The following is a 15,107-nucleotide window of genomic DNA, read 5'->3' on the forward strand; positions in this document are numbered from 1 at the left end:
CAGTCGCGAATACTATTTTTGACACTGAATGAAGAAATTTGGAGGAATCCCGACATCCATGAAGTAAGGTTTACTTGCAGAACTGAGCGAAGATCTATGGTACTCTATATACCCCAAAAATGTTGAGTTCATAACATGGCCCTTTCTACCACTACCGTAGCGTTTTTAGTAGCGAACTTTTGAAAATCGCTCCCGCTGTTTAATCTATCTATAATTCCAGTAATCTCTGTACGTTTGTACGTCTGTACGTTTGTTTGTCTGTGACCGCTGTTTCTCGACAACCACGGGTCCGATATACTTTTAACTTGCCAGGTATATTGCTAGGGACCCGAGGATGTGCCTTTTCAAGGTTTCATATTAATCGGACAATTACTTACCGAGCTATGTCCAAAAAACGATTCAACCAATCAGAGAGCAGCGAACGATCGCGTGTGCCGAACGTGGAGGACACACTCTGCCTCGGATGGCACATTTGAGAGCGTATTCATTTATTTCACGTTTGCAAACTATGTTGGCGTTAAACTATGTTTTAAAACTAATAAAACCGAATTTGCGATTCATTCGCTTTCCTGCGCGTTTGTGCACGCGATGGCGATTTCTTTACCAAACTCCGGAAGCCGTTCGCTTTGGACCAAACCATTTCATGTAAATAGAGGGGGGGGGATTGTCACCGTACTCGCAAGCCGTTCGCTTTGGACCAAACCATTGCATGTAAATAGAGGGGGGGGATTGTCACCGTACTCGCAAGCCGTTCGCTTTGGACCAAACCATTTCATGTAAATAGAGGGGGGGGGGATATAATTTTAGATATATATATAGTACGGGCAATGCCCTAGTACAAAACAAAGGGAGGAAGACTGGGATGTGCTCATTTACCAAGCAGCTAGCTAGCGCTTACCAAGCCAGCTGTTCCTTGAATTGAGTGCTTGCTCGAATGCTTAAACAACTTGGCGATCTCTCCAAAAGAAACTTGGCAAATGAACACACACCCAATTTTCTTGAGATCCGACCTTCGATCGACTGTAATCTATATACCCCAAAGAGGAATGACCCTTTCTGCAGCTCCCGTAGTGTGCGGGTGTACTAGTTTCTAAAATCCTCAATTTTTCATTATATTGGCTTGAAACTTGAAGAGGATTTGCATTTCAAGTCACTAAATTGTACTAAATATTTTTGAGGTCTAAGAGGTCAAATGGTCAACAAAGGCCAAATTCCTAAAATAGTCAATTTTCATCCGATTGACTTGAAATTTCAACAGGATTTACATATTTGGTCTTTGATTTCAACCACCAATTATTTTTAAGGTCAAATTTATTTTAGGGATTTCACGTGTATTGTGTTCTCTATTACATCTACCTTGTTTATCTGTCTGTCTGTTTGTTTGTTTTTCTGTGAACATGATATCTCAAAAAGTTGTCTATGGATTCGGATGAAATTTGGTTGAGTGGTTGGGTGTGTGACATGGACGAAATTATTAGATTTTGGTGAAGATCCAGATCCGAATACTAGAATAAATAAAAAAATTCTTCACCCTTGAGAGATTGTGCCAAAAACGACAGAGCACAATATCTCAAAACGTTATGGACAGATTCGAATGAAACTTGGTGGACAGGTTGGGTGTCTGACGAGGACAAATCAATTCAATTGTGGTGAACATCCAAATCTGGATCCGGACACAACAATTTTTTATTTTTAAAAGTGATTCTTCACCATTGAGTGACGGGGCTAAAACCGATATATAGCACGATATTCCATACAGGAATTGGACACATTTGAACTTAACTCGGTTGGACAGGTTGGGTATGTGACAAGGACAAATCGATTTGATTTTGGTGAAGATCAGAATCCAGATCCCGGAAACGAGAATTTTTTCTTTTTAGTGATCCTCACCATTGAGAGAGGAGGCCAAAAAGGATACATAGCATGATATTTCAAAACGTTGTGGCCGAGTTTTGACAAAACTAGGTGGATGAGTTTTTAAGGTGACGAGAACAAGCGATCAGGCCTATCGGTTTGATACAAAAAGTAAATTGTTCAGCTTGGTGGAGGTATGTATGTGTTTTACCGAGTCCTGTTGAAGTCTCCAGTTGTTAATCGAGTTTGTCAGGGGTGTCTACAGGCCACACCAATTTTCAGCGTTTGTATGGATTGGTTTCTGGAGGACGTCGGAGAGATTTCGCTGTGGTGCAACATTTGGGAATGTCGAGATCTCTGACCTTGATTTCACAGATGATGCAGTCACCTTTGCAGAGACTCTGGACATCCTTACGGGGGCCCTCAAGACTCTGAATGAGGAGTCGGAGCCACTTGGATTATGGGTCTCCTGGGTCAAGACTAGACTAAGATCCATGCTTTCAATGACATATTGGATGCTGCTATTTTGGCTGTACCTATCTGTGGCAAGGATGTTGAGGTCACAGAGAGATTCACTGCCCTTGGTAGTGATATTAATTTATCTGCATGCTGTGAGTCAGAGGGCAATAGACGTCTGTGTCAGGCCTGGGGATTCATGGAGTAACTGTACCATGGAGTGTGGTGCTGTCGTTACATATGCAGGAGGACAAAAACTGAGTCTTTAAGTCCTTGGTGCTTCCAATCTTGCTCTACGGATGTGAGACTTGGACTCTGACCAAGGATCTGAGACAAAGATTTAATTCCTTTGGTACCAGTTGTCTTTGAACAATCCTTGGCTCTCACTGGTCAGACTTTGTGTCTAAGGAGCATTTACTGAGAGATACTAGGATGATATTTGTTTCCTGAATAGTCGGTGAGCGTCAGCTGTGGCTGTGTGCACATGTGGCTTGGTTTCCTGATGCTCATCCTGCTCACCAGATTCTCTCAGCGAGGGAGCCTCGTGAGTAGAGGAGGCCAATGGGTCGACATCTCAAGGAGATGTGAATGGGCTGGGAAACTACCTGGGGGATGGCCAGATGGAGGCCCCTGGTGTACCAGCGCAAAGCGGACATGGTGACGTGCTGTCCGGGGTATATACCATGCCATCTTTTCAAAACATATGGACTATTTCGTTCAATGTCTCCAGATATGTATTGAAAGAGAAGATGGACATGTTGAGTACTAAATACTACTTAAAACATTACTCTAACTGTTCCATATTCAATTGGAGAGTTGTGTATGCTTGTTGTATTCAATAAAGTTGTGCATTCTTGTTGTATTAAAAATAAGAATGGGTACCTATGGGACAACTTCTATAGCAAGCAGATTAACTGGCTTCTGCCACGTTTGTAGTTTGGATTGCTGAAACCAAATGATTCCTCTTGCGTTGGAAATTTTAGCAATAATCATTTGTGTGATAAACTTGTGGTTTTGACGTCCAAGATGTTGTCATGCCTGCAGGATTTTGGGATTGCGGAAGAATTTGCTACAAAAGCACTGGAGCTCAATTCGGAGTCATACGAGGCCTATTATGCCCGGGCCCGAGCCAAGAGGAGCAGCAGGTAAATGTGCCACGGGACACCGCGTTCTTTATTATTGCAGAGTAGGAACTGAATTCTGGCAGGAACCTATAAAAGCAAGAAAAGCAATTGAGTTGCTTTTTCGGAGCTTGGAACTATGATTGCAGAAAAAAAAAACAAATAACTAGGCATTAGGAGGATTGTTTCATTGTTCCTGAATCTTGTCTGGTCTACATTATAATCGCGTAATTGCTATGGTTCTGACAGATGAGTCTTTGAGTCGTGCCCCCACCCTTCACAACAAAATGTATTCTATTAAGTATTAGTCTTGTGGACTCACACAGAGTCCAAAGTCGTGTATATCTTGAAAAACCACAATATACAATGCCTTCAGAAAACATTCACACCCCTTGACTTTTTCACATTTTGTTGTGTTACAGCCTGAATTTAAAATGGATGAAATTGAGATATTTAGTCACTGATCTACATATGAATGAAGAAATGGTGCTGTCGTATTAAATCGTATTGTCACGCAACTTCGATTAACATCAGAGTTGCGGATAGCCTAAACGGTCTTATTCGGAGGCAACTATCCAAACGCGGATTCAGCTATGGCCGCGCGGGAGGAAGAAGGGAAATGGAGGCTGCGGCGAAAGCACTTAACTGCAGCACGCCGGCGTAGCTCCGGTCCTGTGAGAGGAAATTAACTGAAGCGGCACAGGTTTGAATGGGAAAGGAAAATAATACAAGGGTTTATTCAAATGAAAAAGGCAGGACAGGAAAATGCACGCCGATAATAAAATAAGGTAGCTAAATTGGGATCCCACACGCAACAGATATCGAATACAAAAACGAGGGAGATGAATACGAAAATAAACACGTCTTTTGTTCAAAATGTACGCGGAGCTCGGGCTTATCTGCCTCGTCGTCTTCTTCCCGGCCTGGACGAATCCTCCGTCCGCCTCGCACGCCCCGCTAGGCCCGAGCCAACGCCCTCGCCGCTGCACATGAGGTCCGTGCACCAAGCTCCAAAGCACCACGAGATCCGTGCACCAATCTCCAAAACACCACGAGGTCCCACAGCAGGACAGCGAGCTCCACTCGGGCTACACATCTGCCCAACTCGGGTCGGGGTCTCTGAACTGCGCTGCCAGGAATCCAACTGCTTGGGATAAACTACTGAACTGCGAACTGCGCACTGCCAACTCCGCTTGGGCTCTCTGCGCTCAACTGAACTGCTTACTCAACTCCTGCTCAAAATGCGCACACGAACTCTCGATCCAACTGCCAGCAAAGGCGTCCGGTGCTCACTCTCCTCGTGCTGAACTCAACTGCCGAAAATGGCGTCCGGCCCCCGTTAATATCTCTCGCCGATGACGTCACATTGGCGCACTGCTCTGCCAATCAGAGGCTCGCCGGCTCGTCCAGGGGCACGCCCACTGCGCCACTCTCACTCCCGTCCCTTCTATCCCTTGGTCACAGCACGTGCTATGCGAGGCGGGTAGGCCTCTCGGAGGTGTAAATGGCGGTGGCCAATTGTGGCGGTGTTCCAACCTGATTTCTTCCTAAGTCTCGAAGCATGTGCTCCTAGGCACACCTGAGCTCCTCATCACATACAAGGCTTCCATCCGCAGCTCAATGGAATACTGCTCTCCCCTCTGGTCTGGTGCTCCTGCCTCACACCTAGCCCGTCTTCACGCTGTTGAAACCAAAGCGTTCAGAATCATTGGAATCTCCCACGATGAAGCTATCTCTGAGGGCCTTTCACTCACTCACCGCAGGCAGGTAGGTGGTCTTTCTGTCTTCTACCGACTCCTCTCCGGCCTTGCTCCCCCAGCTCTCTCTGTGCTCTGTCCCCAAAATATTCCTACAGGTCGCACAAGATCTGCCAGCAACCCTCTGATGGTTAAACTGCCGAAATCTCGGCTCTCTGCTCACCTTCACTCTTTCATTCCTCTTTTCTCCCGCCTCTGGAACAAACTCCCACACTCCCTTCAATCCCACTCCTCCCTCCAGGTCTTTAAAACAGCTATTCACCACCATCTCTTATCTTCCCCCATCCAAAACCTTGATCTTTTCTACCCCCACTAATTCACCCCAGATCCACCTTGTTTGAAATTCCAACTTCTTTCCTGGAAGTCCTGGCAGTGTCCATATGTTTTATACCTCTCCCACCCCCCCCCCCCCCTTCACATGCCTCCCCCCAAAGCCCTCTCCCTCCCACAGATCTCTCGATGTCTCCATGTCTCTCGGTCCCTGCTCTCAAATGTTGTGTTTGTGTCCTTCTCCCTCTCTCCCCATCTTGTCTACTGCTCCCGATGTTATTTGTTTTATGTGTCGCTTTGTCTGTTTGTCTTTCTGTGTGATTAATGTTCGCTCTTTCACGAGCCTCGATCTTGTATACAAAAAAAAAAAAAAAAAATAACATGTCAGGGGGGAAAGGCGTCATTTAGTGTTGTACTAAAGGTCCTAACTAGTGTTTAAGTGGTCTGCAGTGCCATAATGGACAAAGGTTTGACTTCCAGGTGAGACGTACAAGGGCTCTACTGATTTTTCCCTACACTAACTAACACACGAATCTCCTGGTAGATTCACAATCATACATCTTAACCCGACAAACGCCTACACATGACTTATTACAGGAAGTGTTCCTTATCGCGACATCTCGAAGCATGTTACCTACTCAGATCTACTGTGCTCTACATATTGCTCTACCAAATTCGTAACAGTATTATACCCCATAATGTTAAAGTGGAAAAATTTTTTTACAGACCTTTACAAAATCATAAAAAATGAAAAGCTGAAATGTCATGAGTCAATAACTATTCAACCTCTTTGCTATGACACTCCTGGTTGAGCTCAGGTGCATCCAATTTCCTTTTATCATCCTTGAGATGTCTCTACAACTTGATTGGAGTGCACCTGTGGCCAATTCAAATGATTGGACGTGATTTAGAAAGAAACACACCTTTATATATAAGGTCCCACAGTTGACAGAGCATGTCAGAGCAGAAACTCTTCCATGAATTCCAAGGAACTGTCCGAAAAACTCCGGGATATAATTGTGAGGAGGCATAGATCTGGGGAAGGGTTTAAAACGATTTCTAGAGTGTTGAAATTTCCCAAGAGCAGAGAGAGCTCCATCATTAGAAAATGTAAAGAATATGGAACTACCTAGACTCTTCCTAGAGCTGGTCATCCGACCAAACTGAGCAACCGGCTAATAACCCAATGACCACTCTGACTAACAGAACTGTGGGACAGTGGCCAGACGGAAGCCACTCTTGAGAAAAAGGCATCTGACAGCATAGCATGCCTGGAGTTTGCAAAAAGGCACATAGAAGACTGAGAGCATGAGGCAACAAATATTCTGTGGTCTGATGAGACGAAAATTGAACTCTTGGCCTGAATGCAAAGCGCTATGTCTGGCAGAAGCCGAGCACAGCCTATCACCCTCCTAACACCATCCCTACCATGAAGCATGGGGGTGGCAGCGTCATGCAATGGGGATGCTTTTCAGCAACAGGGACTAGGAGACTTGTAAGGATAGAGGGAGAAATGAATGCAGCCAAATACAGGCAAATCCTTAAGGTGAACCTGCTTCAGAGTGCAAAAGTCCTTAGACTGCGGCGAAGATTTATGTTCCAACAGGACAATGACCCAGAGCATTCAACCAAAGCAACACTGGAATGACTTCAGAATAAGAACATAAAAGTTCTTGAGTGGACCAGCCAAAGCTCAGACTTGAATCCCATTGAGAAGCTGTGGAAAGACTTGAAGATTGATGTTCACCGACGCTCCCCATTAAACTTGACAGAGCTTGAGCAAATCTGCAAGGAAGAATGGGAGAAACTCCCCGAATCCAGATGTGCAAAGCTGATACAGACATACCCAAGAAGACCCGATGCTCTAATTGCTGCCAAAGGCACTACTACAAAGTATTGACTCTGGATTGAATACTTGTGTAAATTAGATATTTCTGTATTTCATTTTTAATTATTTTGCTAAAAACAACAAAAAAACAACATTTTCCACTTTGACATGATGGGGTATTATCAGTGACAAAAAGAAATCTCGATTTAAACCATTTTTAATTCAGGTGGTAACACAACAAAATGTGAAAAAGTCAGGTTTGAATACTTTCTGAAGGCACTGTATACTATTATCATTTGTGTTATTAATTTCAACAACTATGACTATTAAACAATTAAACACTGCACGGAAGTGAGCGAATGAATACCTTTGGCCTCTAGATCTCAAATAATGCACAGCATGCTTACATAATCAATTAGAACGGCACTCCATAGAGCGCATACCTCGGCCAGGCTGAACAGGTTTTGCTTTGTATCCCACCGATAGGCCGGATCTGGATTTGGACCTGAATCAAAATCGAATCGGATCGTTCTTGTCGCCCAACCAACTTTCCACAAAGTATTGGCGTAATTCATCTGCACCTTTTTGAGATGTCGCGCTATATATAGTTTTTGGCCCTATCTCTCAATGGTGAAGAATCGCCGAGATATCCTACAAAGAAAGTGAAAACATAACCTCCGTACACCTGAGGGTGCAGAGGCAATTACATATTGTACTGCAGTAATTCTGTGTAATTACTTGAGGTTCATTCAATCATTTTATGTGCAGCTTGTTTCATCATTGCTGGGCGCATGCCTGTGCCACCCTGTTTAAGTTAGAGCAGGAATTTGTAATTCATTCAGGGTGCCGGCCATAGCACGCCTACTCTTCGCGAAGAATACCATGGGATCTTTCACGTCCACCGACTAATGCTGGCAGCCAGGACGTTCGGTTTAACGTTCATCCGAGGGACAGCACACATCATCAGGATGATAATCAGGATGACAGTTTTGTAATTGGGTCGATATTCAAACCCAGGCGAGACTGCTCAGAGGCGAGTTTGTGTACCACTAGGTCATCCTGTGTCCCTTGCTTGTGGTTAGTGATCAGGCTTTAGGAGTTTTTTTTTTTTGTTTGTTTTTTTTTTGTATGTATGCTGAATCGAAGCTCGTGAAAGAGCTAACATTTACTTCACAAACAAATCAACCAGACAAACAAAATACCCAAAAAGAGGGAGCGGAAGACAAGATGGGGAGAGAAGGGGAAGCACACAAACACAACATCCGAGAGCAGGGAGATGTGTGGAAGGGAGAGGGCCCGGGGGGAGGAGGCATGGGAAGGGGGGGGTGGGGAGGGAGAAGTATAAAACACAAGGACACCAAGGACTTCCTGGACAGAAGATGGGATTTCAAAAAAGTGGAATTGGGGTGAAATTAGCGGGTGTAGAAAAGATCAAGGTTTTGGATGGGGGAAGATAAGAGATGGTGGTGAACAGCTGTTTTAAAGACTTGGAGGGTGGAGTGGGATTGAAGAGAGTGAGGGAGTTTGTTCCAGAGGTGGGAGAAAAGAGGAATGAAGGAGTGAAGGTGAGCAGAGAGTCTTGATTTTGGCAGTTTAACCATAAGAGGGTTGCAGGCAGATATTGTGCGACCTGTAGGAATATTTGTGGGACAGAGCCCAGAGAGAGCTGGGGGGGCAAGGCCAGAGAGGAGTCGGTAGAAGACGGAAAGGCCACCAACCTGCCTGCGGTGAGTGAGTGAGAGGCCCTTGGAGTTAGCTTCATCGCGGGAGATTCCAATGATTCTGAATGCTTTGGTTTCAACAGCGTGAAGGCGAGCTAGGTGTGAGGCAGGAGCACCAGCCCAGAGGGGAGAGCAGTATTCCATTGAGCTGCGGATGAAAGCCTTGTATGTGGTGAGGAGCTCAGGTGTGCCAAGGAAGGACTTCGCACGACGGAGGATGCCCAGTCGGCGACTGGCTTTGGAGGCCAGATTTGAAATGTGGTTTTCCCAGGAAAGATCATGGCAGATAGTGAGACCCAAAAACTTGAGTGACAGAACTTCTTGGAGAGGATTATTCAGAAAGTGGATGGGAGGGTTGTCCAGTCGGTCTTTTCGGAGAGACATCGTAAGAGTGTGAGATTTGTCAGGATTGAAAGACATGTTTCCTGGCAGCAAACTAATTACAGACAATTCGTCGGGGCCTGCTCAATTGCTACCTGTGGTCAGGAATCAGACTTTAACAATGTACATGCTGCTACCTTGTGAAAACCTCCAGGTGGTCAAGCTTTAGCATGAAACATGAAAGCTAGGCAATAACGCAATTCATGTGTCTGTGTATGACAAGAACTACCCAATTACAAACGACCAACCTATAATGTGTATGACGCACTTATGGGGAAAGTGCCAGGCATTGATAAGGTACGTGTGGAGGTGCTAGTTGCAGTGGGTGAGATTGGTGTCAGGTGGACAAAGAGGCTGTGGAATATATGTATGAGAGAGGAGTGGCAGACTAGTCTAATTGTACTTGAATGCAAAAGGAAGCGAGACATTCATTATCTAGGGATGTACCACGCTTCTGTCACTTCATGAAGCTCCTGGAGAGGATCTGATGGGTGGATATGGAAAAGTGTGGAACAGAAGGTAGGCGAAGAGCAACAACAGTTAAAAATGGAAGAAGGATGATGAATGAGATGTTTACGCTGAGAAGGTTTATAGAGAAGAGGTTGCAGATGCAAGGGGGAATGGTGTTGTGATTTGTGGAACTTGAAAAGGCTTACAACACAGTCCTGAAAGAGATGGTGTTAATGCTGAGATGGACGGGAGTGCTGTAAGCAGTAGATAGGATGGTGGAAGGTATGAATGAATGATGGGATGATTTTGGTTGAGCCTGCAATGTCAGAGGAGTTCTGCATTAACATCGGTTTGAGACAAGAAAACACACTCAGCCCAATCATGTTCATTATAGTGATGGAACTAGTCAGCATGAAAGACATCCTCAGGAAGCTACTGTATGCAGATGATCTGGTGATAGCATCAGAGAGCGAGCAAGAGATGCAAGAAGTGCTGGAGGAGTGGAATGAGGCATTTGAGAAGCATGGACTAGAGATGAGCCTGGGGAAGGCTGATGTAATGTGGGTTGGACAGCAGTGAGAGAAATGATACATCGGGTTAGAGGAGATAAAGCATGGACATTGATTTGTCTACCTATGTGGGACGGGAACCTGTGATGGTAGAGCAGACCGGCGGAGAAAGAGGTCTGCAGGCTATAAGTGGGTGCGAATGCATGGAGGAACGTAGAGGGTTTGATGGTGGGCAGGAAGATGGAGGAAGTGAAAAGGCTAAGTCCTGAGGTTGTGTGTAATGCTGGCATACCTCTACCATCTGGAAAGAGTGGCACTGACAGAGCAGAAAGAACAGAGGCTGCAGGTCTGTGAGAACACTGGGTCAGGAGGATTGTGAGAGTGAAGAAGGTGGATAGAAGGATGAACTGATGGAGAGATTGGTGTGCAGGTGAGTTTGACGCGAAGATTGGTAAAAAGCCGGTTGAAGTGGGCAGGGCACCTGTTTCTCAATATTGAAGTGAGGTCGCAATGTTATAGTCCGTCTGTGTGTGGAATTTGTGACCCACCTTCTTCAGCAGAGTTCTACAAAGTTATCTAATTTAACCACAACATTGTAATGTCTAACCCTAAACTGATTTGGTATCTAGACAATGCATTATGTCACAGTTAGAGATGATTATTACCTCCGCAACCAAAGGTGGATGGAGGTTATGTTTTGACCCCTGTCTTTTTGTGAACAGGATATCTCAAAAAGTTGTGGACGGATTCGGCCGGAACTTGGTGGACGGGTTGGTTGTGTGACAAGGACGAACTGATTCGATTTTGGTGAAGATCTGGATCCGGATATGAGAATTTATTATTTTTAAAAGTGATTCTTCACAATTGTTGAATGATAGGGCCAAAAACTATATATAACATATTTCAAAAAGTTATGGACGACTTCTGACATAACTTGGTGGATGAGTTGGGTAAGTGACAAGAACAAGCCGATTTGATTTTGGTTCAGGTCCGAATCCAGATCCGGCCTATCAGTGGGTACATAACGTAAACTGTCCAGCCTGGCGGAGGTATGCGCTCTGCTGAACGCTGTTCAAGTATTGGTGATGTTGTAATTTTTAAAGTCTCTTCACCCTCTGTTTATCTGTCTCTCAGGTTATAATTTGTTTGTGCATTCAATTAATGACGGGACATTTTATCACTCAGGCAATTCCAGGAAGCACTGTTGGATTTGCGTGAGGCATCTCGACTGTGCCCCGAAAGCCGCGAGATTGAGCGCTTGCTGACGCGTGTATCGGAGGAGTGTCGCGCATTCGGACAGATCCACCAGCAAGGCAGACGTCTCGGAGAACTTCGTTTACCACAACACAAATCATCATCGACTCGAGATCGTTTGCGTGGAGCAGAGGCAATGGAATGTGACACCCGGCATCCTTCTCCTAAAGTTGATGCACAGCATGACCTTAAAAAGACAAAATCATTGCCAGTGTTCGAGTCAAAAGAGAGCACGGGCAAATCAAAGCTGCCAACCATAACTGATGGGGAGGACTTTGAAGGTTTGCCGGATGAGCGGCAAGATCTAGTATCAGAAATTGACTCCAGTGGTCCCATTGGCACCCAGGGTAAGGAGGAAGCAGACACTGAGATGGTCGGGGCGATAGCAAGAGTTACATTTTCACTGGAATCCACAGCGGTCGAGGTGGAGTCCGACCCAGAAGATGATTTGCCATCACTCGGTGAGATCTCTTTGAATGGCAACGAAATACCATTTTCCTGTGTTACTGTAGGGTTGTTTGTGAAAAGTGCTGTTAACGAATATCCTTTGAGTAGTTACAGAGCAATTACCTTTTCTGCAGTTGATGTAGTTTAACTCTATCTCTACAGATGCGGATGGAGAGAACGACATCGATGGTGACGTGGAAGACGAGGGTTCCGACCAGGGTGCCCTATCTCCATTGCCGCCACCTACTCAAAGCCCCGAGTGCACCCTCTCAGGTAGACTTCACACCTCAATAAGTGCACCTAGCTGCGTGGAGTCCCATTGCTGTCTGCAAGATCAGCTTGTGCCGCAACATTTCCCATGCTCGACTTCTCGGCTAAACGACGCATCACCTCTTGGTGCTCGGAACTGGCGTAATACAAGCCTTCCTCCACTAATGCCCACTAAAACCTCGAGCCACGGTGAGATCCGGCCATGCAAGGTGACCATCGACGCCATGGCTTTGGAACGCAGATTGAATGCAACCAAGGTGCTAACCGTGAAGACACCACAGACCCATGGGCTGCAAAGTGACAGGAGGCTCTCCCATAATGACCCTCCCGATCTTGTGGACAATTTGGAGCAAAGAATTATGACTTCTCATTCAACATCAGAATTGAACAGCCAATGTGGTGGGCCTAATGCTCAGGTGCGTTGACCACGTCTACACCATTTTATTGTGGCGATTCGGGACACGTTGTTTGGATTGGTGTATAGAAAGAACGAATTAATCACATGCAAATTTTCCATGTCATCAGGTGTATTTTATCGAAATGTCAGATACAGGAAGTGTTTGGCTTTGCGTAAGTGGGGGCGATATTGATAGGGTGCCATGGACATTCAAAACTTCCAAAAAATAAAATAAAGAGTTCATAGAACACGGTCGATACCTCATGCAGCGTTACTTCAATTTTAATAGAATAATGATTTTAACGATCATTAAAAAACAAATCAAAGTTTAGTGCTATTGTAGTCCAGAAGCAGTTCCAAACACCACCCTTATACACCACCCCATTGAACCTTTAGTTAAATTGAAGTACGCAAAAACTGGATGTTCTTGGAAATATTATGCGAGATGACTTGGTACATATACATGGGATTATGCGAGACGGGGGTCTTCAAGTATATAATTCAATTTAAATAAAATAGATTGTAAAAGTCATATAAATAAATTAATTCTGGGTATAACCGCCATTTTCCTGTGTCTATTCTATTACATCACCCGATCTAACAAGTTACATGAGTTTTTCATGTCTATTGTATTCATATATTGTGACGTCCTTAAAAACAGTAAATTTCTTGTTACCTCCACCACTGAAGGTGGATGAAAGTTATGTTTTCAACCCTGTCTGTCTGTCTGTGAACAAGAGATCCCAAAAGGTTGTGGACTGATTTGGACGAAATTTGGGGAGAGGTAGTGTATGTGACATGGACGAAATGATTAGATTTTGTGAAGATCCAGATATGGATCTGAGAATGTTAAAAGTGATTCTTCACCATTGAGAGGTAAGGCAAAAAAAAAAAATCAAAAAAAAATCAATGTCAAAAAGTTGTGGACAAATTAAGCTGGAACTTCGTGGAGAGGTTGGGTGTGTGACCAGGACAAATCGAATCGATTTTGGTGAAGATCTGAACTAGGATTCGGATACGAGAATTATTTAATTTATAAGTGATTCTTCACCATTGAGTGATGGGGTGAAAAGCGATAATATAACATGATATTTAAAAAAGTTATGGACAAGTTATGACTAAACTTATGTCTGTAACATTCAATTTAAATAAGTCGTTCCTCGATCATAAACTAAGACAGACAGATGGGAATGAACCGATGGATTAACCTTGCTGTTCGCTTCATGTGCGTGGGGTAAAAAATGGAGGGGGTGCGGTGGGACACCTTTGCAGGATGGAACCGATACCACGTTTTTAACTTAAGCAAATGAAGGGTGATCAACGCTGTGATGATTAGAGCATGTTAACTCTGATGCATCGTCAAGATTTATTCCATTCTCATATCATTGGTAATAGTGTAGCAGCATAGCAAACCTGTTGTGCATTTTGTGATACAAGCACCAAATTTGGCACAAATGTACATTAATATGTTGCGAACATTTTCAGATATTGGGCCACTTGAAATTCCGTAATTTTTTTTTTCAAATTTTTTCAAATTTCGTAATTTCAAATTTTTCGGGTGACACCGTCACAATTTCGGTCTTCGAGGCCGGCCGATATAGTGGGGCGGCTTAGCCCAAATATTCAAAAGAATTGTGCATTTTGTGATACAAGCACCAAATTTGGCACAAATGTACATTAATATGTTGCGAACATTGTGTGGTCAGCAATGAAGACGAGAGTCTGAATTACATGTATGCAAAAGACCTTGTGAACCAGTGAAGCAAATACACGGGTAAGCATGAATTAAATCTAGGGCATGATATAATTTCCATGATGTTTACCTCTACACTCAATGGTGGAAGGAGGTAATGTTTTGATCCCAGCTTGTCTGTATGTCTGTTTGTCTGTTAGTCCACAAAATTCCAGACAAAGCTTGTAGTAGTAGTAGTGGTAGTTGTAGTGGTAGTGGTGATAACAGAAATTGTTATATAGAACTGAACTTATATTATTATTATATGCAGAAAATAACTTCATTTCTATATGCCCTGCAGTGGACAGGTTAATTGGTTTATGCACTGAAGGGGTCACCCTGGTGTGCACTGCTGTGTTCTGCCTCACTGAGTTGTTCAGGTATGATGTACTCAGCACAAGCTTCCGGTCGGCCCGGAGGTGGGGGTGCGGGGCCTGTCACGGAACGTCAAAACAAACGGCCTGCCGGGGCCGCCCAAAAGTCGGGCGTGAGGGGCGCGTCCACTAATGGAACGCCTCTCGCTTCCCAGATCGAGGGCCACGTGGTCAGGAGAACCTCGTCCCTTCCGGTCACACTTTGCCTATCGGCCGGCCTCGAAGACCGAAATTGTGACGGTGTCACCCGAAAAATTTGAAATTACGAAATTTGAAAAAATTTGAA

At 44.5% G+C, this 15,107-nt stretch overlaps 1 protein-coding gene across 4 annotated transcripts in view; it reads left to right on the forward strand.

The window, feature by feature from the left end:
* LOC137431634 (protein TANC2) overlaps nt 1–15,107 on the forward strand; it is a 384,138-nt gene that overhangs the window by 367,012 nt on the left and 2,019 nt on the right. For all 4 annotated transcript variants that reach the window (XM_068123171.2, XM_078782260.1, XM_068123170.2 and 1 more), the window contains 3 exons: nt 3,355–3,455; nt 11,533–12,062; nt 12,211–12,734. In XM_068123171.2, coding sequence (XP_067979272.2) covers nt 3,355–3,455; nt 11,533–12,062; nt 12,211–12,734 — 1,155 coding nt within the window. The remainder of the gene's footprint in view (nt 1–3,354; nt 3,456–11,532; nt 12,063–12,210; nt 12,735–15,107) is intronic.

This window comes from Myxine glutinosa, chromosome 7 (assembly GCF_964187855.1).
Source record: "Myxine glutinosa chromosome 7, kmMyxGlut1.1, whole genome shotgun sequence".
NCBI lineage: Eukaryota > Metazoa > Chordata > Myxini > Myxiniformes > Myxinidae > Myxine > Myxine glutinosa.